The following is a 23,560-nucleotide window of genomic DNA, read 5'->3' as shown; positions in this document are numbered from 1 at the left end:
AAGAAAATTTTAAAGATGTCCTGATCTCTCACCAGTGCTTTGTCTCTTTTGGATCATCTAAACCAATGATGTTTGGGGTTGTTTTTTGGGTGGTTTTTGTTGTTTTCAGTTTTTTTTCAAATTCATAATGATTTCTAAATTCAGGATAAATTGCTGGGGTTAATGCTTTGAATCTGATGAGTAATTGTTCCCTTAACTTCTTCAGGAGGTGTTCTAAACCTTCCACTGTGCAAAGTAATTTATCAAACCCAATCAGTGGCTAAACCAGACTAAAACCATTAGAAACAAACTCAGTAGTGAACTTTGACTACTTTAAAATGTATTTTGAACCCAACAGTAAATTCTGCAGTTCCTGCATCTCCAGGCTGTGTTTGCTGATAAAAACACAGCCATTTTTAACCTGTTTGTGCAGAAAACAGGAATATCCTGACTCTCCATCTGGGCTTTCCCACAGCAGAGAGTGTCACACATTTCCATTTGGCTGCATTAGGATGGCAGCCAAAGGAAATGGAACCACCAGTGCTCACTTTGTCCTCTTGGGATTCTCTGAGCAGGGCCATGTCCATCCAGGTTGTCCTGTTTGTCGTGTTCCTGGCAACCTATGTGATCACCCTGCTGGGGAATACGGGGCTGCTGGTGTTGATCAGGCTGGTTGCCCAGCTCCACACCCCCCCATGTACTTCTTCCTGAGCAGCCTGTCCTTCCTGGACCTCTGCTATTCCTCCTGCATCACTCCCAGGCTGCTCTGGGATCTCCTGGATGAGGACAAGGCCATTTCTCACGCCTAGTGCCTCACGCAGTTCTATTTCTACGTGGCCTTTGCCACCACCGAGTGCTACCTGCTGGCTGCCATGGCCTCTGACCGCTACGTGGCCGTCTGCCACCCCCTGCTCTACCCCCTCTCCATGTCCCGAGGGATCTGTGCGCTCCTGGTGGCCGGCTCCTGCCTGGCTGGGGCCACCAACGCCGCCCTCCACACGGGCCTGGCCCTCAGGCTGAGCTTCTGCGGCCCCAAGGGCATCTGCCACTTCTACTGCGAGGGGCCCCCGCTCTTCGCCCTCTCCTGCACGGACCCCGCGCCCAACGAGCTGGGCACGTTCCTCATGGCGGAATTCAGCCTGGCCGCCACCGTCCTGGCCATCCTCCTCTCCTACGCCCGCATCCTGGCCGCCGCCGCCCTGGGCACGCGCTTGGCCGCGGGGAAGCGCAAGGCCTTCTCCACCTGCGCCTCCCAGCTGGCTGCCATGGCGCTCTTCTACGGATCCCTGGTGTCCATGTACTGCCGGCGCAGCTCCAGGAGCTCCCGGGAGCCAGACAAGGTGGCCTCTGTGTTCCACACCATGGTGACGCCCATGCTGAACCCCTTCATCTACAGCCTGAGGAACCAGGAGATGAAGGCCGGGGCTCTGGAGGCTGATGGGGAGGAAACACTCGGCTGAAAAATAGTATTTCCTTTTTTGTTTGTGTTTGGTGCCTGGTATTTTAATTTCAGGAATTTAAGCCCTTCTTGACCACTTGTAGAACTTGAGGACCAAGGACTCTTCATCTCTTCTGATTACAGCTACTTGGGACCATTTCCTTCTTTTAGGGGAAAAAAAAAAAAAAGAGAAACTTTTCTCCATCTGCCTGATTGTGACACTCTCTGGTTGTTTAGACATCAGGATATCCCAGATAATGTAAAAATAAAATGCAGCAAGAGATTTTCCAAAGTGTTCTCCCTTCTTCCCAGTTAGCAGTTGCAGCACTTCTCCAAACCCCCAGTTGTTTCCCAATCCCTGAATCTCCATTTCTTACACTGGTTCTTTTTATTTCCCTGTGATGCCAAGAAGCCAATTATATATTTCAAGGACAAATTTATATATATTTAAAATTATATATATATTAAGAAAAAATATAAAGAAATTCTATAAACAAACTTTCCTTATATACATAAAGAAATATATATTAAGATCTTTATACATATAAATTTATATATATAAAAAGAAGTGGGACATAAACTCTCAGGCTACAATATATAGAATATATATATCAAACTTCCTGAAACTGATGGTGTTTACTTACCAGTGCAAGTCTCCTGCTGAAGGAGCTGCTTCCAAAGTCATCCATTCCAAGGGGAGTTTCCTGTGTGCCACCACAGGGTGGGCAGTGACCCAACTCAAGGCCCAGTCTTGCTCAAAGAGCAGGGAGCCCTCATCTGGCATCTCCTATGGATCATGGTGGAATTACAACTGCTGCTCCCTATCCCAGCATTTTGTTCATATTTTGGTTTTGTTATTAAGCAGGCCTTGCTTAGTTTTGAGCAACTGTGCAATTTCCCCTCTAAAATAAACCAAGACAGAGAGGAAGGAAAAACAAACTGAACTACAGTGAAACTGAGCACAGAAGGAGTGGCAGGAATGCTGATGAGGAGCAAATATGGGGTAGAAACAGTTACAGAATCCCAGAATCATTTAGGTTGGAAAAGCCCTCTAAGATAATGGAGCCCAACTGTTAACCCAGCTCTGCCAAGGCCAGCACTAACCCATATCTGAGCTCAGTCTGTAGAGGTCAGACTTGAGAGGCCCTTCCAGAGCCTAATGGGACTCCTGGAGAGCTGCAGAGGGACTCTGGGAAGGGCCTGGAGTGGCAGGACAAGCAGGAATGGCTTTTAGATTGGATACGGGGAAGAAATTCTTCCCTGTGAGGGTGCTGAGGCCCTGGCACAGATTGCCCAGAGAAGCTGTGGCTGCCCCATCCCTGGAAGTGTCCAAGGCCAGGCTGGCTGGGAATTGGAGCAGCCTGGGATAGTGGAAGGTGTACCCGCCCATGGCAGGAGGTGGCACTGGATGAGCTTTAGGTCTCCTAACACAGACCGGTACCAACACATTGACCCTCCAGCTTTTTGGCTCCAGGGCCTGGATCTGACAAACATAGCATCTGGAGAAGTTCACTTTCTCTTTAACAAGGAAGAAAGTTTCTTCCTTGTTTTCCTTTGCTAATTAGTCTCTAATGGCTCGTTAAGATGAATGAAAGAAGTTGTTGAGAAGCCCTCTGAGAAGTTCCATGATGATGATTAGGAAACTCTTGGCAAAGCCCAGAAGATCTTGTTAAGCTGGTGATCCCTTGAAGGGTGGTTGGTCTCCCAGGATCACTTCTTGCTCTGGGAGTGGGAGCAGCATCCCTTGTGCTGGAAATAGCTGTGAGTACCTGTATGGTGGCACCCTGGAGCTGAGACCTGCTGGTGGGCTTTCTTAATTCTTCATTTAAACCTGAAAATCTTGAACTGAAAGAGAGTGGGTTTACACTGGATGTAACAAAGAAATCCTTCCCTGGGAGGGTGCTGAGGGCCTGGCACAGGTTGCCCAGAGAAGCTGCGGCTACCCCATCCCTGGAAGTGTGCAAGGCCAGGTTGGACAGGGCTTGGTCTAGTGGAAGGTGTTGGAATGGGATGAGCTTTAAAGTCCCTTCCCTCCCAACTTTGATATCTATATTTGACATTTATAGCTTTATCATTTAATTATATCAATTCCAGCTTCTTTATCTAGGTCCAAATCTACCTTTCCCTCTTCACCCCAGACTTAAAACATCTCTTCTCCTGCTGTTTTTTCCCAGAGAACAAGGAGACTCTCACAGTCCATTTACTTTTCAAACAGAAGTGAATTCTCATGTAACTCCTCAGAACACAACATCTGCAACACAACACCAAAGGGAAAAGTTTTCTGCTTCCACCTTTCCCTGCTGCAGCCAGGGCTTATCCCTCTGCACAGTCCAAACTCATCCCAGCCCCCAAAGGTGACAACAGGTGAGGGACAACCAAAATGAGGGGGAGGAGAAGAGGAGGAAGAGGGGGAAGTGTTTGCTGAGCTTATCCAGACCATCTGAATTGTAAAAGCAAGTTGCAGGATTGTGATCAGTTTGCCCTCAAAAACAATAAAGGATATTTATCCTTTGGAATTTGTTAGGATGAGCAGAAAGTAGGAGTTTTTTTCCATTCTAAGTGCCTGCCAGGAGAAGATGAAGGATTGCTGGTCTCTCCCCAGTGTTGTGGCCACCCTCTATCTTCTTTATTGAGCCATATTTTGGAGAACTGTTGTTTTTGGCTTATTAGGGCCTTTTCCAGACCCAAACAGCTCCCAGCTATCCATAGATCAGGTGTTGAGGATTCTTTCATCTATGGAAACCAAGTCACTTAAGTGCTTAAAGTTTGGGTGAAATGCACCTGTTATGTTTTCAATATGTGATTTGCATTTCCCTTGATATTCCAAGGTGTATCTTGAGATCCTGACTTGCATCAGCTTTTTATCCCTCTGAGTCAGAAAAAAAATGCACTTTTAAAGCCTTTTATTTTACTCATTTATCAACCAAATTTAAAAATGCTCTTGTTCTTCCCAAATGCTCCCTCCCACCCCAGCAGCTTGGCTCTAATAAATAACTCACAGGTAACAATGAGGAATTTTATTGGGGTTTAGGGAAAAGGACAATAATCTTGCAAGAAAAATACATATTGATCAGTGCAAAATAAGTTATAAACCATTAAAGCTGTGGTTTGCTTTTCCTGAGAGAAAGAAAGGTTTAATTGGAATAATACCCTGGAATAATTCTGGGTGATTTCTTCTGACAGCCTCATGGCCACAAAGGAAATTCAAGTTTGAGGCTCCCACTCCTGTTTCCTTACAAGGAATATGTGAGTGTGGGGTCTACTTCTCCAGGATAAATATTGTAATTGAGTTTTGTGAGGAACTATGGAAGAACCTATATAAAACTGTGAGGATCAGGGAAAAATCCATATAATTTAATTTTTTTTTTTATTCTTGCTTTAGAGGAGCAGTTTTCTTCCACAAGGGCATGGAGTGTCAGAACAACAGAGAATGGCTTTAAGCTGAGGGTAGGTTTAGATGGGATTCTGGGAAGAAATTTTTCCCTGTGAGGGTGGGGAGGCCCTTGCACAGGCTGCCCAGAGAAGCTGTGGCTGCCCCATCCCTGGAAGAGTTCCAGGCCAGGTTGGATGGGGTTTGGAGCTGCCTGGTGTAGTGGAAGGTGTCCCTGCCCATGGAGTGTAGGACCAGATGATCTTTAAGGTCCCTTCCAACCCAAACCATTCCAGGACTCCCTGATGCCACGAGCCACACCTGTCTGATGCCGGCAGAGGTTTAATACCCTCCTCCTGCCCCTCCCCAGCGCTGCCTTCACCTCCCTGTTCCTCAGGCTGTAGATGAAAGGGTTGAGCATGGGGCTGACCACGGTGTAGAAGACAGAGGCCACCTTGTCCCGGCTGCCGTGCTGTGACGCCGGCTGCAGGTACATGAAGAACAGGGAGCCGTAGAACACAGCCACGGACGCCAGGTGGGAGGCGCAGGTGCGGAAGGCTCTGGCCCTGCTGGGCGCCGAGCTCGTGCCCAGGATGGCGTGCAGGATGCGGCCGTAGGAGAGCAGGATGACCACGCTGGTGCCCAGCCCGTTGGCCGCGGCCAGGGCGAAGATGGCGGCCTCGCAGCCGCGGGTGTCGGAGCACGCCAGCCTCAGCACAGGGCTGGCATCACAGAAGAAGTGATCAACATGGTTGGGCCCACAGAAGGAGCCCCCAAATGTGCAGCCGGTGTAGAGGAGGGCGCTGAGGGAGGCCATGAGGTAGCACCAGGCCACCAGCTGCCAGCAGGCCCGGGGGGACACCACCAGGACATAGCTCAGGGGGTGGCAGATGGCCACGTGCCGGTCGTAGGCCATGGCGGCCAGGAGGTGACACTCGGCCGTGACAAAGAGAGCAAAGAGGTGGAATTGTGTCATGCAGCCGGCCCAGGAAATGGTTTTATCCCCAAATAACAGATCTGTGAGCATTTTGGGGGAGATGACGGTGGAATAGCAGACGTCGGCCAGGGAAAGGTGGGTGAGGAAGAAGTACATGGGGGTGCGGAGGCTGGGAGCCACCCAAACCAAGACCATCAGCCCAATGTTCCCTGCCAAAGTGACAATGTAAATCAACAGAAAGAGCACAAAAAGAGGGGCCTGAGCCCAGGGAGTGTCTGTAATTCCCAGGAGGATGAATCTGGGCTGTGTGTAGTTTCCTCCCATGGCCAGGTGTTACCTGCTGAGGCAAAGGGAAGAAATACATCAAAATTGTAAAACCCAGAGTTTTGCTTTTGGGTCATATTTAACTCCAATTGATCACCATTTTTATTGCCATACTTTGGTATATTCCATATATTTTCCACACATAAATTCTATACTTTTTTATTTATCAGTTGAGGTGCCTAGAAAAGAACACACAGCTTAAAGAAACACAAATGGCAAATTTGCTTTTCTGTGCTTGGATACCTAAAATTATGGATTTATTCTGGCACATGTTTATTAATAGCAAAGAAAAGAATCAGATATTTATTCCCTTTTGGTTTGAAAGAAATTTGTTTCAGAAGGCACCTTGGAGGAATCTCATTGGAGATAATGTAAACCTGGAGTGGGAGAAAGTCCCAGTGCCAGTGAAATCCCAGATTGCACCACATTAAGAATACTTTTCCTTTGCTTTTAATTATTAATCCAGTCCATCAAACTGTTGTATTATATATCATATCACTCACACTGGATAAAAATCACATGAATAAATTCATGTTTAAGCCTTTCTGAGCTCCAGCAGGCTGAAACATGCAAAAAACCATGGGAATTAAGATAAGACTTACTTTGAATGGGAATGAATTTTAAAACAATCCAATTCCAGAAGCTGATTTGTTAACAACTGCATTCTGCTGACAATTCTTCATAACTAAATAAGAATTGTCCTTAACACTTCCATAAATCCATTTATCTTGCTTTAGCTGCCTAAGGAAAACAAAAACCAATTTGCAGAAGCCATTACTCCCATTTATTATAAAAAATCCTGTATTTGGAAGGCTGTTTTTCAGCACAGCCCCAAAAAAGAGGATATGAGGACATGGAGAAGGAATCCAACTTCTTTCTCTTGGATTTACAGCTCCTCCTGTGCCCTCGCTGTGGTGGTGGGAGCCAAGGGTTTATCCCAAATGCAGCAGAGAACATCCAGGCTGATGTGGAGAGGGATGTGCTCCTTTCCTGACTCCAACTCTGAACCTGTGGGTGAAAGGGCTGTGAATATGTTCCCTCTGCTCTCCTGGGACAAACCCCCTCAGGGCTCCTCATGGCACAGCACATAAACAAAGAAAAGAGAAAAAAAAAAAAAAAGGGATAGAATGGAATTCTGAAATCCATTGTGCTTCAGGGATCTCAAGTCCATCACGTGGATGAGCCACCACATCACATGGACACGTGGCACCAGCAGTGACCGGCTGGTGAGAGGGTCCCCAAGTGTCACACGAAGCACCTCCAGCTCTGGAGCTGCTGATGTTCCTCTGTGGACACCAGGCAGCCCAGTTTTCCTTCAAGGATGGGATTATCCAAGGTGAGGTACCTGCAGCCCAGATGTCCACACCTGGGCAGGCTGCTCTGGGCACTTTCAGACAGTGATTAATTATCCCAGAGTGAACTAATTTGCATTAATCACCCCATCTGGGGGCTCCATCCACACCTTGACCCACAAACTCTATTTAAGCTCAGCTTAAGCTCAGCCCAAGGAGGTTGTTCCCTCTGTAGAAGTCCTGGTTGCCAGTTTAACAACATGTGCACATCTTCCTCTAATCTGCACCTTGTCTTCATCACAGATCCAGCCCTAACCAGGACTGAGTTGGTTTTTGGATGTTTCAGCTTGCTGGAGCTCATAAAGGTATAAAACATTAATTTATCTATGTGAACTTTATCCATGGTGAACAATTTATAGTATAACAGTTTGATAGACTGGATTAAGAATTAAAATAAATACCTTATTTAAAAAAATATAGAATTTAGGTCAACCTTGGACCTGCCTCATTGTCACCAGCTGTCCTGGTGGTTTGGAGTCTTGGCTCAGAGAACATCAGGAGGCTTGGAATAAATCTGATTCTGATTTATGAAACAAGATGGAAGGTGGAAAAATAAGGTTTTTGGGGAAGTCAGTGGAGATTTGGTGCAATACAGTCCTGGAAAAAGATAAAATAGATCTGATTTGGGTCAATGTCAAAGAAATGGAGCAGAAATACTCATGAAAGCAAAAATTGCCATTTTTCTTAGAAAATGCACAAAGGCAGAGGAAGGATTGAGTGATAAACAGTTCAAAGGTTTATACTTAGTAATTGATAATTATTTAACTTCTTTTACAAGCTGTTTTGCCTTCTTGGTCATTCTTTTCTAAGCATCAAAAGTTTCTCATGGAAATATCTGGATTTCTTGGTTTTATTTATTATTTTGAGAAAAGAGGGGGGTGTTTGAAGTTGTGCCTGGGGAATGGGGAATAAAGCAGGAACTAATGGGAGTCAGTGGTGAAATTTTGGTGTGGAAACTCACCAAATTCCAACACTGATGTTAAAATGTTGTTGTTTGCAGAACTACACCCAACCAAAACATCAGCACGAGCTGGATGATCTTTAGAGCTCTTTCCAACCCAAATCATTCCAGGATTCTGCGACCCTGTGTGGGTCTCCTTTGGACATGGCACATCCTCTTCCAGCCTACCTGGAGTCTCTTGATCCCTCTAATTCCACCTAAGCTATCGTGGGATGTGTTATTGATAACTGATCAATCCCATCTGTGGATCCAAACTGTACTTTGTGGGCAGCTGAGATATTCCTGGGAATACCTGGAGCAAAATAAGAAGGTTTAATGGACTCTGGATCATGTTCTGACAGGTGGGTCCTGTACAGACCTCCCAGTGCTAGGCCAGGAGCAACCTGGAAGCATTTTGGGCTCATTCCTTACCTGGAGGCCTGGATCAGCCCTCACCCCCTGCAATCCCAGCTGGCTGCTCCAGGGATCCATCCAGGACAGCCTGAGATGTTTGCAATGCATACCTGGAGCAACCCCACCCCTGACCCTGAAGTAAAGTTATGTTCACTATAAAAATTAAATTGTATTTCTATTAAAGGATGTTTTGCTGGTGGAGAGGGTTTCTCAATGAACCTTCTGATCCCCATGCTCCTCTGGTGAGGTAAGAATTGGATTTTTATCTTTAATCCTTTTATTCTGGTTTGTTGTGTTATCAGGGACAGGGAATTCTGTCTGGCTCTTTTTTTCCCCTCCCTCATGCCAGGGCTCTCATCCATACCTTGGTTTCAGCTGGAAATGAAGTGGGATTCATGGGGGCTTGTGAGGGGGAAGAAAATCCAGTAACATGTGGGTGTTGGTGCACACATTTAACCCAATAATGTTTTGCATTTTATGTATAAATATATGGGATAATGTACACTTGATATTGGATTTTAATAGATATTTATGATGTTGGATCAGAAAGGACAGACATCTAGGAGATCTCTGGTCCTAGGATAGCAAGTTATCCATTTATATCCATATATATTTCTGGATACGGAGCTTGGAGCACCCTGGGCTAGTGGAAGGTGGCCCTGCCCATGGCAGTGGGGTAGAACTCGATGACCCTTCAGGTGCCTGCCATCCCAAACTATTCCAGGATTGTGTGAGAAGTGTCAGGATCCCCTGTATAAAGGTTATGTGGGTTTAACACATTAAAAAAAACCCCACATTTCAGACTTCTGTGATTTCTGGGCTGGATTAGGGAGGCAGCTCCCACAAAAAGCCCTTTCTAGAAAAGATGGAAGGATAACATTCTAAATGGATTAATTTGCAGTTTTAACACAGTTTGGAGATAATGAGATATCATCCATAAGCCAAGTCAATTAATTAATTAATTAGTAGCTTCATATTTGAAAACTAGGTAAATTTCCAATTGAACCAGTCACCTTTGCCCTGTCCTTTTCCACCCTCAATTTCTGCTTTTCAAAGCCTTCAAACAAAACCCTAATTAGTTTTCCTCTTTATACCCCTGGTGGTTTGCCAAAAACAGAGTCAGGAATATTATCAGCGGAGTTTGTATCCAGAGATTTGCCCTTTGGCAGTAGGGAAAAGGGACTGAAAAATAACAAAGCAAAGCAAGAAAAAAACCTGAAAACCTGAAATTAAAAGATGAAGGGTGATAATTATTTAAAAAGTCAAATTTTTAGGCAAGAAATAACTCCTGACTGAAATTGCAGGTCCCTCATTTCTCTACATTCTGGATGAAAACTTGGTGCTGGCAAGGATGACAAATCAACCTGGTTTTTGTTGTCAAAAAACCCCTTTCCTTCTAAAAAGTTGCGTTTCATCTACTTCCAAATTAATTTAATTCCTGTTTTTACATGAACAACTTATTTTTGCTCCTTTGGTACACCGTGGTACTCAGCTGTCAATCCCAAGGGACATTAAAGAGCCACAAAAATCCTTTTAAGGTATCAAATGGAGAACTGGAAGGGGAAAAAGGTTAAAAAATATCCATCAGTATTTCCTGTGTGTCACCACCATCTATTGGACGTTGCTGGAAATATGATCTCCTTTTTATTTTACATAAAACCTCCTTTTTCCCTGTAAGCCTCGGGTAACAAAGTGTCTTGTTCTTGCTCAGGAAACTGAGAAGTAGGCAATAAATAAAACAATGGCATTGTGTGCCTGATCCCACCTGGATATTTTATTTTCTAAGTGTCAGCTCCAGAGCCAGTTGAAAATATTGGGTGTTTGAAGTTCTCACATTTGGAAAAGATGCTTTAAACTGCACTTTATTTTTGTCTCAGGACAATTTTCAGCTGGTGCTTCAGGTTGTCTGAATCCTTTGGGTGGAGTTAGATGGAATACTGGGAATAAATCCTTCCTGAGAGGGTGGTGAGGCCCTGGAATAGATTTCCCAGAAAAGTTGTGGCTGCCCCATCCCTGGAAGTGTTTAAGGTCAGGTTGCATGAGGTAATCTTGGTGAATCCTAGGGCAGCTCATTGGAAGCTCTTTTACTGCTTTGCCCAAAGATTTTATGGAATCTGGGTGCCACAATGGAGATCCTCACCACGGGAAGACAGGATGAACACTCCATTAGTTATTCCACACCAACCACCTGCTTCTCAGCAAGAATAAAATATAACCCATATAACCAAATTATAACCCATGGGTTTTAATTGAGTTTATTTCCATTCCAGGTGTCTGATCCACCACACAAAGTAAAGCTGGTTGGTTAAGTAAGAAAAAGTGAGGCTGGACTTTAGTTAAGCAAGAAATCGAGGTCAGTTCTCTGATGAAAGCAGGTGGATTCTGCCTCTTGGGGGAAATTCAGCCTCAAAAATGTCTGGTTTTCCTTATTTTTAGCATCTCTGTCAACTTCATGAGGGTAATGAAAAGCAGCTCTAAATCCTCCTTAGTAACTCCAGGAGACCATGGAACACCTGAAAGAGATGTCAGGTTCTGGGGCTGAACTCAGCCTTCAACCAAGGCTCATGCAGTAATGAGGATTTCCAGGTTTGGATCCATTTGTCAGGAGCCAGCAGTGCCTACTCTTGGTTTACTCTCTGGTGCAATTCTGTCAAGCCATGATTATCCAGGAGAAAAATCCATGTTGATTTATTCTATCTGTTGTAAAGTAGGGTTTTAGGAGCTGCTGATCTCTCCCTGGTGAATAGCAAGATGGAACATGAATTCATCTTTTACCTCCAAATCAAGGATCACATCTAAAGCAAAGTGAGGTAAGACAAATCCCAGCTCTTATCCCTACACCAGGAAAAAATACACCAAGGGAAGTCCCATTTTCCAATGCATTCACCTAGAAAATCTCTTCCTGGGACACGGGGAGCAGGTATTTATTCCTCATGTGCTCAGGCTGGATAGGGAATGGTCAAAAGATAAGAAATAGTTTCATATTCCCAGGAATTATCATGAAAATAATGGAATTCCATGTGTAAGTGGATTGAGAAGAACTAGGAGGAAACATTGCAACTTATTTATGATTTATTAATTTTGATATGGTATTTCCCTTCTTCATGGCTTAAATATGTCCCTGCTTCCAAATACATTGGCTGAACAGGGTTACTGGTGCCAGGAACTTGTGGTTTTTCTCTTTCAAGGAGAATTTACCTTTTATCGACTGAAGGTTTTGTAACTGCTTGACAGAAATTAACATTCTTATCATTATCAATGGATTTATGTGCATTAAACACTTCAATCTAAAGACAGAAAGCAGCTGAACTGCATGTAGAAAATGTTCAGTATGGCTGGAGAAAATGAGATGTTTGCATCTGAATTTATTCTCCTGGGTTTCACCACCCAAGCAGATCTGCAGGTGATGTTTTTTGTCTTGTTCCTTGCCCTCTACGTGGTCACTCTCCTAGGAAATCTGGGAGCCATCGTGTTGAACCGGATCGATCCACGCCTCTGCATGCCCATGTGCTTCTTCCAGAGCCACGTGTCCCTCTGGATGTCTGCTGCTCCTTCACCATCATCCTCCGGAGCCTATGGGATGTTTTGGTAGAGAAGGTGATTTCCTTCGTGAGATGCGTCACCCAGCTCTTCTCCTTTGCCACCTGGGCCACCATGGAGTGCCACGTGCTGGCTGCCATGGCCTACGACCACTATGTGGCCACCTGTAGGCCCCTGCTCTACTCTGTGCCCATGTCCCAGAGGATTTGCATGGGGATGTTGGCTGGAGGGCTCAGCTCCACTCTCCACACCATATTTCCATGTTCCATGTCCTGTTCTGTCCCTCCTGGGCCATCAAGCTCTTTGTTTGTGACAGGCCCCCGCTGCTGGCCCTGTCCTGCTCTGACACCCGTGCCAGCGAGGCTGTGGTGGCTGCCATGGTGGGGTTCAACGTGCTGAGCACCACAGCTCATCCAGCTCAATCCTGGTGTCCTCTCTGTCCATCCAGGCTGCCGTCCTGTGGATCCGCTCAGCCCGGCAGCACGAGGCCTCGTCCGCCTGTGCCATGGCAGCTCCCAGCCGGCCTCCATCGCTCTGTGCCATGGCAGCTCCACCCTCACGGACCTGCACCCGTCTCCAGCCGCTCCGTGGGGCAGGACAAGCTCATCTCCCTGGGGTATTCCATCACTGTCCTCAGGCTGAGCCCGTTCCTCTATGGCCTCAGCAACGTGGACTTGAGGAACGCTGTGAGGAAAGCAAAAAATTGGATCCTCGCTGCCTGGTCCATCCATGGATCCTGGTCAGCTGAAAGGAGAGGACAACCGTGTGGCGGTGAGGGGTGTTTGATTTTGGACCCTCAGGAAGAGAGGTTGGATATCAGACCCTCAGGATCCCAGGGTTGTAGTCCAGACTCATCTTCCAAGCCATTGGTGCCATGGTGTCCCTGCAGCAGCACCGCAGGGAAGGGAGGAGACATCTCCTGGCATTGTGTGGAGCGCAGGAACCGAGGGGGAACATGGCAGAGCAGAGCCGGGGTGGGAAATGAGGCACCACCCTCGGGGACACTCCCTGTGCTGCAGGACAGGAGCTGCGGAGATTCCAACCCTTCAGGGAGCTGCCCTGCCCTCCCTTGATTTTTCCCCCTTTTTGGGGGGGATGTCCATGTGGAGAGGGCTTTTATGGAAGCACCGAGCTGCTGGCCAGGGCACTTGGACTCATTTCATGCTTTCTCTGGGGGAGAGGAAAAAGGGACATTGGGGAGTCCAGGGGGTGATGGTGTAACTGGGACACTCCAAGATCTGTGGAGGGGGAGCCAGGTGAGTGAGGGATGAGGGGGGTCAGGAGAGGTCCTCCTAAAACCCAAGAGAGGCTAGAGCCCAAAAAATGCCAGAAAATTCTTGAGGGGTTTGTGTGTAAAATACTTAAAACTGCAAAGATTCTCATTTTCTATATATTGAGAAGTAATCTCAATTTATATAAAAATTGATTTTAAAAGAAGACCTCGTACCTGCTGTGTTATAGGATTTTAGACTGTAAGAAATTCTGAACATGGATCTGTATTTGAAAATACAAATAAAGTGTTTGTGTACATAAATGAAATAATAAAGGGCTCGAAGAGGTAAGACAAGATGGTCTGTATGAAGGAACTAGAAACAGCCCTGTGTACGCGGAGTTCTTTCTCCCTCCTCTCGCTGGAACACCCGAAATCCGGGATCGACTGAAATTCGGATTTATTGGCACCTGAAATTGGGATTTTTTTTGGACGCCTAAAAACGCTTCGCATGCGCGGTGGCCGCGGCTCCCTCCGTCCTGCCGTCTTGTGGACACACCCGGTACTGCAGCTCCGAGCGCTTCGGGCCCTTCCCGCGGCACTGGGACCGGGACATGGGGCTGGACCGGGACCGGGACATGGAGCTGGGCCGGGACTACGACGGGGACTGGCGGTGCGAGGCCGCGGGGCCCTCGGCCGGGGCCGCTCCCGGCAGGAACCGCGGCCGTTGTACCGGGAGCGCAGGCGCGGAGCCGCGAGCGGCGATGGCGGAGCCCGGGGAGCGGCGGGGCCGGGCCGGGGCACCGGGAGCGCTGCGGAGGGCTCGGAGGTGAGCGGGGAATGGGGACGGCCCCGAGCGGGGACCGGGGACAGCCCCGAGTGGGCGGCGGGGACGGCCCGGGAGCTGCGGGCACCGGGGCGAATTCCGTAGGGAGCGAAATGAACATTTCGGGGTGAAATGTGAGTTCATGTGCGGGGGAGAGAATGAATGTGCTGAGGTGAAAGTGAAGTTATCAGTAGTGAGTAGTGAAGGTGGGGAAAGTCCCAGACGGGATAAAATGGATTGTGAAATCCATGTATGAAATCAGAGGGGTTAGAGCAGCTTTCCTTCCCATTGCTGCCCAGGTGCTTTGATTGCAGTCTGGTTTTCAGGAGGGAACACGGTTTGGGATGACACAGCTTTGGAGAGTTCTGAGTTTTCCTTAGCTGTGCAGAGGTGTCAGGATCTGGAGGCACTCCTGTTTCCCTGAAGGAGGATGCCCTGGGGAATGGCCTTACGTGGGATTTGGCTCCTGCTGAGGTCAGTCCAGGGACATCCGCTACTCCAGGCTGCTCCAAGCCCCATCCAGCCTGGCCTTGGACACTTCCAGGGATGGAGCAGCCCCGATTTCTCTGGGTTGATGGGCACAGGAGGGAATTTCCAGCAGGAGCTGAGGCGTTTCCTTTGCTCTGGCCAGCCCCAGCAGGGCTGTGGGAGGCAGAGGATGTGGGAGCAGGAGCTTTGCCCCCTGCCCCGGGGGAGTCTCTGCTGTCCCAGCCCCAGCAGAGCAAACGTTTGTGCTTTCACATCCCGTTCCAAGGAGCTGCCCAGGCAGGAACGGGGATGGGCGCGGAGCAGGGACGGTGCCAGGCACAGGGGCACATCCAGAGGGTGCCACCAGCCCGTCCCTGCTGCCCAGGCTGGCATGAGCAGGCTGGGCACCGTCCCTGGCTTTGCTCTGCAGGCTGAGGAAGCCAACCCTGGCGAGGAGGAAGATGAGGAGGTGTGGGAGGATGGAGACAGCGGCCCCCAAAGGCTGGGGAAGGCCCAGCTCCAGGTAGAGATGCTGCCTTCCAAGGAACGGTCACTCCCAGCAGGAGCACCTGTGCTCACCTGGATCAATGGCACAGGGAGGAGAGCCTTGTCCTGAGCCAGGGTTTCATTGGAGGGCTGTCAACTCCTTAAGGATTGCTTAAAGGTAGGACTGAACTTGGTTCTGCACTTCCCTTCTATTTCACTTATGAGCCAAAGTGTCAGGTCTGGGCTGTGCAGGAATGAGCTCTTATGGTTTTTTTCTTCATGCTTAGTCAACCTTGAGCTTCTGGGCATTTTTTTCTGTCGGAGGTTGATGTAAATTTTAACTAAAATCCCAGGCAGCTATTCCCTGAAAAAAGGTTAAAAGGAGATTCCTGCACACAGAGACATTTTTGCAGCACATTATTAGGAATAGGATTTGAGCTGTCTTAGACTTGGAAACAAGTCCCTGTTTTTTTAGAAGCTTTCAGCAAATTACTGAAGTTCTCCTGAGATCCAGCCTGTCAGTAGCATCTTCCTATCCACCCTGGAAAACTGGGCAGGGACCCCACTGAGGACCCTCTGGATTGGGCACTGCTTTTTTTCTGCTGGGAGATGCTCCAGCAGCACTTGGCAGTGAATGCTGGGGATGAATCCATAGGAACAGATAAATCCACAGTCACTGCCAGGCCCTTTGCAGCACTGAATTCCCAGCTGAGGGGAGAGGAGCCTCTGAAATTGGCCCCTCCAGCACAGCAGCTGCTTTGTGCCAGTGCCTGGAACCTGGGATTGATCCTGATTGTCCAACTCTGGAGTCCCTGAATGCTGGATTATGGAAAACAGCCAAGACAGTGGATCAGCCCCTGTGTCACCCGGTGGTTTTGGGCAGGGCACAGCAATTGGCAATGGGTGTGTCTGGGGAGAGGAGCCACTGCTTCCCTTCCCAGCATGGTCTGGGAAAGGCAGCCCAGAGGATGAGGCTTGGGAAGGAGTTGTGAGCTGAGAAGTGGCTCAAATCAAGTTTAAGTAGCCTTAAACTCCTGGAATGGTCAGGGTGGGAAGGAACCGTATAGATCATCCTGTTTCCTTGCCCTGCTGTGGTCAGGGACACCCTCCTGGGGTGTACATTGAATTTACTCAGTGCCAGGCTGGTGAAATGGGTGAGGTTTTCTCCCTGAGCCCAGTCAGGGGCAAGTTTGGGAAGAAGCCTGGGAGCTGCATTTCCAGAGCTGAGAATCTCCATGCCTGGAAGTGTTTCCAGTTCTGCTATTTGGGTTTTTCCAAAACTGGGCATTACATTTCTTCCCTGAGTGAGGTGGTTTTCCCTGGGTTGTTGGGATTACACACTGGTTGTTTAAGGGCTCTGATGTCTCTTTCTCCTGAATAGAGGAGTAAGGAAATGGAGATGCTCCCAGCTGTCACAGAGATGTGGGAGCAGCCCAGTTCCAGCGGAATGTGGTGCCCAAGACTATCTCAATGGTGTGCACCCTGAGATAGTCTTTCCTGTTGTTTATTCCTTAGAGCCTGTTGCAGTGCTGGCCTGGATTTGGGAAAAGCCAAGTATCCTGGAGCTGTGAGGTTTTTCCTGTCAGAAATCCGTGATGGGGATGTTTTCCCTGGCTACCCCAGGTGGAAGGAACAGCTTTGGAGTCCCCACAGGCTGGGGATGCATCCCCTGAAAACCAGTTCAGGATTGTTCATCTGACTCTGCCTCTGACCTGTGACTTCCAGGGACCCTCCTGGTATCCTGGATTTTCCCAGGACAGGATATTCCATCACCTGCCTTTTGAGCCAGGAATTTCAGACCCAGTAAGTCAATGACATTCCATGTGAGCTGTCCCAGTGGCTGGGTGGGAGAGGGAGCAAACACCCCACCCTGCTGTTTGATACATTCCCAACTGGAATTGGGGCTATGCTGTCATTGCAGAGCTCTGAGGCCACAAGTTCAGCCTTGAATGGCATCCCCTGGGAAAGGCATCCCCAGGAATGAGGCATCCCATGCCTGGGGCACTCAGCCACACATCCCTGATGTGGAGCAAAAAGAGGAAAGTCCTGGGTGAGTGGGAGGATGTTTCTGGAATGGAAGTGGGAGAGGTGCTGATCATGCCATGGAATCAGGGGCTGCTTTGGCTTGGAAGGGAGCGCGAGATCATTGACACTCTCTTGTCTGATTGCACAGCCAAGAACATCCCAAAGTGCCTCCTCGCCCTCATGGACAGCAGGAATGTCTTCCATGGCTCCTGTTTAGGAATGGCAGTGGCTGTTGGGAGCTCTGGCAGGAGCACCTGGAGACCAGGTAAGAGCAGCAATGGGATCATTCCAGCTGCTGCTGAGGCAGTTTTCTCTTCTCAGGATGTTCCTCTGATTGATCATTTCACAGGAATTTTCTTGGGTGTATTTGAGAGTAATTCCAAGAATTTGGGAATAGTTGAAAAACAGAGGGGGAAAACTGTGAAGCTGATCCATTTCTAGTAATTCCAAACTTCTCCCATAACACCATTCTGGGGGAAACCTGATTAGGGGACAAAGATGGAGAGGAACAAATGCTGTAAATTCCCCTTGGCTCTCCAGCAGAGCAAACCTTCCAGTAATCCCAGCTGATGTCTCTGAGAAACTGTGGGACCATAAGGATTTGCAGGAAAGCTAAACAAGGACAGAGATGAGGGAATAAGCTTCCAATTTAATAATGATTTGATGGATGAAAGAATGATTCTTGTGTGTTGGATGCTCCCTCTTAGATATCGGAATAATTTTGAAATGGTTCATTTAATAAATCACCTAAATTTGGGAATTTAAATTTGAGAGGAAACAACACGAAATTAATGCAGGGAGAGATGGTGGAATCATCCTGGAATGGTTTGGGCTGGAAGCCTCATCTCTGAGCCTGTCCTGGGCTGGCTCCTGTCCTTCAGCCACTCGCTGCAGGTGGACATGGAAGTGATGGAGATGTGCAGGGAATGCTGCTTGGTTTTCCCAACTGCCTTTGGCAATCTGGCCATTCAAAAGACTAATTGACCTCTTCCAGCAGGAAAACATTTAAACAAGAGGTGCCAAAAAGAATTGGAGCTTCTGCACAATGAAATCTGCAAGAATCCAACTTCAAATCCCCCTGGATTGTCACCGGTCCAACTTCCATGGACTGGTCACCATGGCCAGGAGTGCCCAATCCTGCTGGAAATGCACTGGACCAGGATGTCATTTTCACTTTATGCTGGTAAAGACCCTCTGGGTGACCCCCAGCCACTGGAAGGACCAGACTGGGCTCCCAGGGCACTAATTCCAGGGGTTCTGTTTTTGGGAATAGCACAGGAGCCTTTCCCTTGCCCAGAGGAGCAACAAGTGCCTCAAATCCCCAGGATGGACACAGAGAAAATAACAGGAATATGGAAATCCCCCACACTGGGAGTTTGTGGTGCTCTGGATTACATTTTGGATTTAAAATGTTAAAGGAGAGTGTGGAGGGGCTTTTTTCTCTCTCCTGTTCATTATCGTTCTCACTGCTCTTGTTGCTCTCACTGTTATTGTGTGTTGTCATTAATATTAAATTATTGTATTTGACTGGTTTCCATTATTAAACTGTTCCGAGCTGGATTTTTGTCTCTGGTCTCTTCCCCATCCCACTGGGGGTCAGGGAGCTGCTGCTGGGGCCCAGCTGGGTCCCGCCCATGGCCCGGGGCGTTTCTGGGGGCTCCGAACGCTGCGGACTGGAGCAGTTTTGGGGCTCACAGAGAGACACCCAGCACTGCGATTTGGGGGCTCAAAACTGGGCTCATTTGGCCAAGTACAGAAAGAGACACTAAGGACTGGTTTGGGGGGCTTGAAACCAAGGTGCCTCAGACAGCATTTGGGATCTCAGAGAGACCAAGTTCTGCATTTTAGAGGCGTGAAGCAGAGACCGTGGCCTGTGTTTGCGAGGTCTTGAAACCGGGGTAGGTCAGTGTTTGGGCTTCACCAAGAGAGATTCAAGTGCTGCATTTTCGGGGGCTTGAGTGAAAGGCCAAACGCCGCGTTTCGGTGCTCCAGGCGGCTCTTTCGGCCAGGGCCAGTCCGTGTCTCTGGGCTCCGAGCCGTGCCTCGGGCACGGCCCAAAGCCGGGCTCCCCCGGCCGCGGCAGAGCTCCGGAGCAGCGGCCGAGCGCCGCGGGCGGGGCTGGCGGCGGAGCCCCGGGGCCGCGTTCGGGGCTCAGCGCGGGCAGCAGCCGGGAGGGGCTCGGGGCTCAGCGCGGAGCCCGGCCCGGCGCGTCGGGCTGAGCGCGGCATCCCGGGGGCTGCCCGGGCCCGGCCCCAGCGCCCGTCCCGGAGCGGCTCCTGCCGGAGCCGGAGCCGGCCCCAAGCCCCCTCAGTGCTGCGGGGCCGGGACCCGCAGCCCGCCCGGCGGGGGAGAGGCGGCACCGCCCGGACCCCCAGAGACACCGGCGGGACCCGGAGCCGCGGCCCCGGTCCCGGTGCGCTCGCAGCCCCGGCCCGGCCCAGGTGAGAGGGGCGGGTCCGGCAGCGACGCTCCCGCCGCCATCCCGGGCAGGGCGGGGCCCCGGGGCTCAGGGGCGGTGCCGGGGCTCAGGGACGGTGCCGGGGCTCTGGGGCGGTGCCGGGGCTCAGGGGCGGTCCCGGGCGGTGCCGGGGCTCAGGGGCGGTGCCGGGGCTCAGGGGCGGTGCCGGGGCTCAGGGGCGGTCCCAGGCTCAGGGGCGGTGCCGGGGCTCTGGGGCGGGGCCGGGGCTCAGGGGCGGGGCCGGGGCTCAGGGGCGGTCCCGGGCGGTGCCGGGGCTCTGGGGCGGTCCCAGGATCAGGGGCGGTGCCGGGCGGTTCCGGGCGGGGCCGGGCCCGGCTCAGGTGTGCAGGGCGGGCCCGGCTCAGGTGTGCGAGGCCCCAGCGCGGCTGCGCGGGGCGGGGCCGAGGTGATTTAATCCCCGGAAATCTCTGCCGGCGCCATTTGCTCACCCGGAGCGCGGTGAGGCTGCTGCCGCACTGGGCTCTCCCGGCGGCGATTTCCCTTTTTCTTTCTCCTCTTTCTTCTGCCCTTATCCTCCTCCTTCTTCCCCCCCTTATCTCCTCTTTTCTATCCCTCCAGTTTCTTTCTCCGTCCCCCCCATCCCCCCTCTCCCTCCCAGCCTCCCCTGCACTCTCTCGCTGTTCCCCTGCACATCCCCGACCCCCCGTTCCTTTCACCCCTCTCCCCAGCCCGACCCCCCTCTCTTCCCCCTGTACCCCTCCTCTGTCCATCATCTTCCCGCCCCATCCGGCCTTTCCCTTCCTCTCCCCTTCTCCCAACCCCTCTTCGTTCCCCACCTCATCCCTCCCTATTCCCCTCCTCTGTCCCCCTATTCCCCTCCTCTGTCCCCCTCCTCTGTCCCCCTATTCCCATCCTCTGTCCTCCTACTCCCGTCCTCTGTCCCCCTACTCCCGTCCTCTGTCCCCCTGTTCCCGTCCTCTGTCCCCCTGTTCCCGTCCTCTGTCCCCCCGTTCCCGTCCTCTGTCCCCCTGTTTCCGTCCTCTGTCCCCCCCTCCGTCTTTCCCCCGCAGCCGCGGGGCTCGGGGCGCCGCAGAATAAAGCCCAGAGGGCCGGAGCGGCGCCCCCGCTGTCCCTGGAGCCCCCACACGGGGCCGGAGCCGCTGGGCGGGTCCCCCCATTGCAGTGCAAAGCACGGCCCGACACCGCCGGGGTTCCGGCTGTCCCTACATCACACTGGGGGTCCCCGGGGCGGGGGGGTTGGGGGGGGGTCAGGGAGGGCCCCCTCCTCAGGAGGGGGTCCTGGGGGGGAGGGGGGTTGGGGGGGGAGGGGGTGGGGGGTAGGGCCCCCTCCGGAGGAGGGGGTCCCTGGGAGGGGGGCGGGGCGGGCCCCCTCCGGAGGAGGGGGTCCGGGGGAAGGGGCGGGGCCTGGAGGGGGAATTCCCCCTCCAGGCTCCGCCCCCCTCCTCCGGACCGTCTCCTCCGGACGGGGCTCAGCCCGGCCCCCTCCCCGGGACCCCCCTCCTCCGGACAGGGGCCCCGGGGGGAGGGAGGGGGTGGGGGGGGAAGCAGCGGGGGTCACGTCACTCTGCAGCGTGAACGCACAAAGAGACCACCGGACAGACAAACCGCCCCGCCCCTTCGGCCCACCCCCCTCCCTCCCCCCAGGGCCCCGGTCCGGAGGAGGGGGTCCCGGGGAGGGGGCCGGGCCGGGCCCCGTCCGGAGGAGAGGGTCCGGGAAAGGGGCGAGGCCTGGAGGGGGGAAAGTGCCCCCTCCAGGCCCCGCCCCCTCCCCGGACCCCCTCCTCCGGAGGGGGCCCGCCCCGCCCCCCTCCCAGGGACCCCCTCCTCCGGAGGGGGCCCTACCCCCCACCCCCCCTCCCCCCCCAACCCCCCTCCCCCCCGGGACCCCCTCCTGAGGAGGGGGGCCCTCCCTGACCCCCCCCCAACCCCCCCGCCCCGGGGACCCCCAGTGTGATGTAGGGACAGCCGGAACCCCGGCGGTGTCGGGCCGTGCTTTGCACTGCAATGGGGGGACCCGCCCAGCGGCTCCGGCCCCGTGTGGGGGCTCCAGGGACAGCGGGGGCGCCGCTCCGGCCCTCTGGGCTTTATTCTGCGGCGCCCCGGGACCCGCGGCTGCGGGAGAAAGAGGCAGGGGGGGGACAAAGGACGGGAACAGGGGAACACAGGGGGTGCTCGGGCTGCGTCAAGGATGGAGGGCAGGTGGGGGGGTCGGGATGTGCAGGGGAGCAGGGAGGGGGGCAGGGGCAGGTGGGGTGGCGGGGGCAGGACGGGCGGAGGATAGAGCACAGGTGGGGGCGGTCAAGGTGCACAGGGGAAAAGGAGGAATAGGGGAATGTAGAGGGGAAAGAAGGCTGAAGGAAGGAGGGTGAAGAATGAGGGCAGGTGGGGAGGAACTGGGGGGAAGGGAAGGAGGAGGAGAGGGCAGGTGGGAGCCATGCTGGGGAGGAAAGGAAGCGTGGAGAAAGGAGGAGTAGGGTAGGGTTGGGGTGTGTGGGGGCATAGGAAGGGTAGGGGGGACCGGCCCGGGAGGGAGCGGTTTGGGGGGGAGGGAGGGGAGGGCTAGGGGGGAGAGGGAGGGGGGGGGTAAGGGGGGGGGAGGGTGTAGGGGGTGGGGGAGGGGAGGAAGGGAGGGAGAGAGGGGAGGTATTGAGAAAAAGAGGCTAAAAAAGGGGTAAAAGAATAGAAAAAAAAAAAAGATATAGAGCCCGCGCGGACAGAACCTTCCCCTCCGAGCGCCGAGAGGGCAAATGGCGCCAGCGGCGATTCCCGGGGGTTAAATCCTCTCGGCCCCGCCCCGCGCAGCCGCGCTGGGGCCCCGCGCACCTGAGTCGGCCCCGCCCCTCACACCTGAGCCGGCCCCGCCCCTCACACCTGAGCCGGCCCCGCCCCGCCCCGCCCGCGCCCGTAAATCCCGGCGGATCCGCGCCCGCTCCGCTTTGTGCGATGGATGCTCATCCCGGGATGCGGCGGGGCCGTCGCTGGAGCGCTGTGCGGAGCCCCGGACCGGGGGCTGCTCCCGCTGCTGCGCGGGGCTTGAGGCGCTGAGGTGGGGCCGGGAATAGGACCCGGGCCTGGGGATTCGGGTCCGGGTCCTGCCGGTGTCTGCTGGGGGTCCCGGGCTGAGCCGCTCCTCCCTCGCGGGGCCGCAGAACCGAGGCGGGATTGGGGCTGGGATCGGGATCGGGATCGCCGCGGGCAGAAAGAGCTGCTCCGGGATGGGCACGGACCGAGCCCGGCGCTGCCGCTCCCGCTTGGACCAGGGCTGCTCCCGCTGCGGCTCCGGGCAGGTCCCGCTGCTGCCGTGGGGAGCCGGGGCTGTGCCGGTGCCGGGCCCGGCAAGAGAGCGGCGCATTCCCGGAGCAGGCGCTGGATCGCGGCTGGAAGCGGCCGGGGAGAGGGGACCCCCCGAGGCCGCCGGTCCCGGTGTGTAGGACCCACCTCGGAGCCTCTCTCTCCGGGGGTGTGAGGCCAGTCCTACACAGCGGGACCCGCGGCACCGCTGCTCCAGCACCCCCTGAGCAGAGCAGGGCCCGCCTCCCGTCCTGCGCCCACCACATCCCTGGGACGTGAGTGGAGCTGCAGAGCCACGGGCAGGAGCAGCTGCTCCAGAATAGGCACTATCCTGCTCCAGCTGCTCATTTAACACCTGCCAGGTGAGACCTGATGCTTTCCTCCCTCTTCCCCCGAGATCTGTGCAACTCACAGTCTCCAAAGGCAAAATCTCTGTTTGTAAAATTCTAGTTGAGATGTTTAATCTGTGTTTCCAGGTCACAGGATATCATAAAATAGAAGGGACCCACAAGGATTATGA

The 23,560-nt window shown here is 52.5% G+C and overlaps 2 protein-coding genes and 2 long non-coding RNA genes across 9 annotated transcripts; 3 read left to right on the top strand and 1 right to left on the bottom strand.

Moving 5' to 3' along the window:
• The first annotated feature begins 491 nt into the window (after nucleotides 1-491).
• LOC136557531 (olfactory receptor 5AP2-like) lies at nucleotides 492-1,446 on the top strand. The gene is given in 4 exon segments (XM_066551503.1): nucleotides 492-560; nucleotides 562-669; nucleotides 672-1,397; nucleotides 1,399-1,446. Coding segments are annotated over 4 exon segments (951 nt in total).
• A 3,606-nt stretch (nucleotides 1,447-5,052) lies between these two features.
• Nucleotides 5,053-6,048, bottom strand: LOC136557529 (olfactory receptor 8J2-like). Its single transcript, XM_066551502.1, has one exon. It carries the CDS (start codon nucleotides 6,046-6,048, stop codon nucleotides 5,053-5,055), a length of 996 nt encoding a protein of 331 aa, XP_066407599.1.
• A 2,541-nt stretch (nucleotides 6,049-8,589) lies between these two features.
• Nucleotides 8,590-12,316, top strand: LOC136558479 (uncharacterized). Its single transcript, XR_010783895.1, has 4 exons — nucleotides 8,590-8,702; nucleotides 8,939-9,001; nucleotides 11,463-11,564; nucleotides 12,207-12,316. It is a non-coding gene; the product is annotated as an uncharacterized lncRNA (long non-coding RNA).
• A 1,923-nt stretch (nucleotides 12,317-14,239) lies between these two features.
• On the top strand, nucleotides 14,240-18,869 carry LOC136557935 (uncharacterized). Of its 6 annotated transcripts, XR_010783809.1 has the most exons (5): nucleotides 14,260-14,333; nucleotides 16,800-17,087; nucleotides 17,206-17,334; nucleotides 17,458-17,574; nucleotides 18,304-18,869. It is a non-coding gene; the product is annotated as an uncharacterized lncRNA (long non-coding RNA). The 6 variants fall into 6 exon arrangements; XR_010783810.1 differs by lacking the exons at nucleotides 16,800-17,087; nucleotides 17,206-17,334 and adding an exon at nucleotides 15,229-15,321 and having other exon boundaries at nucleotides 14,240-14,333; XR_010783811.1 differs by lacking the exon at nucleotides 17,206-17,334.
• The last annotated feature ends 4,691 nt before the right edge of the window (nucleotides 18,870-23,560 follow it).

The sequence above is a fragment of the Molothrus aeneus genome, chromosome 6 (assembly GCF_037042795.1).
Source record: "Molothrus aeneus isolate 106 chromosome 6, BPBGC_Maene_1.0, whole genome shotgun sequence".
Lineage (NCBI taxonomy): Eukaryota > Metazoa > Chordata > Aves > Passeriformes > Icteridae > Molothrus > Molothrus aeneus.
Note: the sequence above shows the minus strand (reverse complement) of the source record. Positions and strands in the feature narration are given on the sequence as shown.

Coding starts and splice junctions, on each gene's coding strand:
- LOC136557529 (XM_066551502.1), bottom strand. CDS start 6,048: ATGGGAGGAAACTACACACAGCCCAGATTCATCCTCCTGGGAATTACA.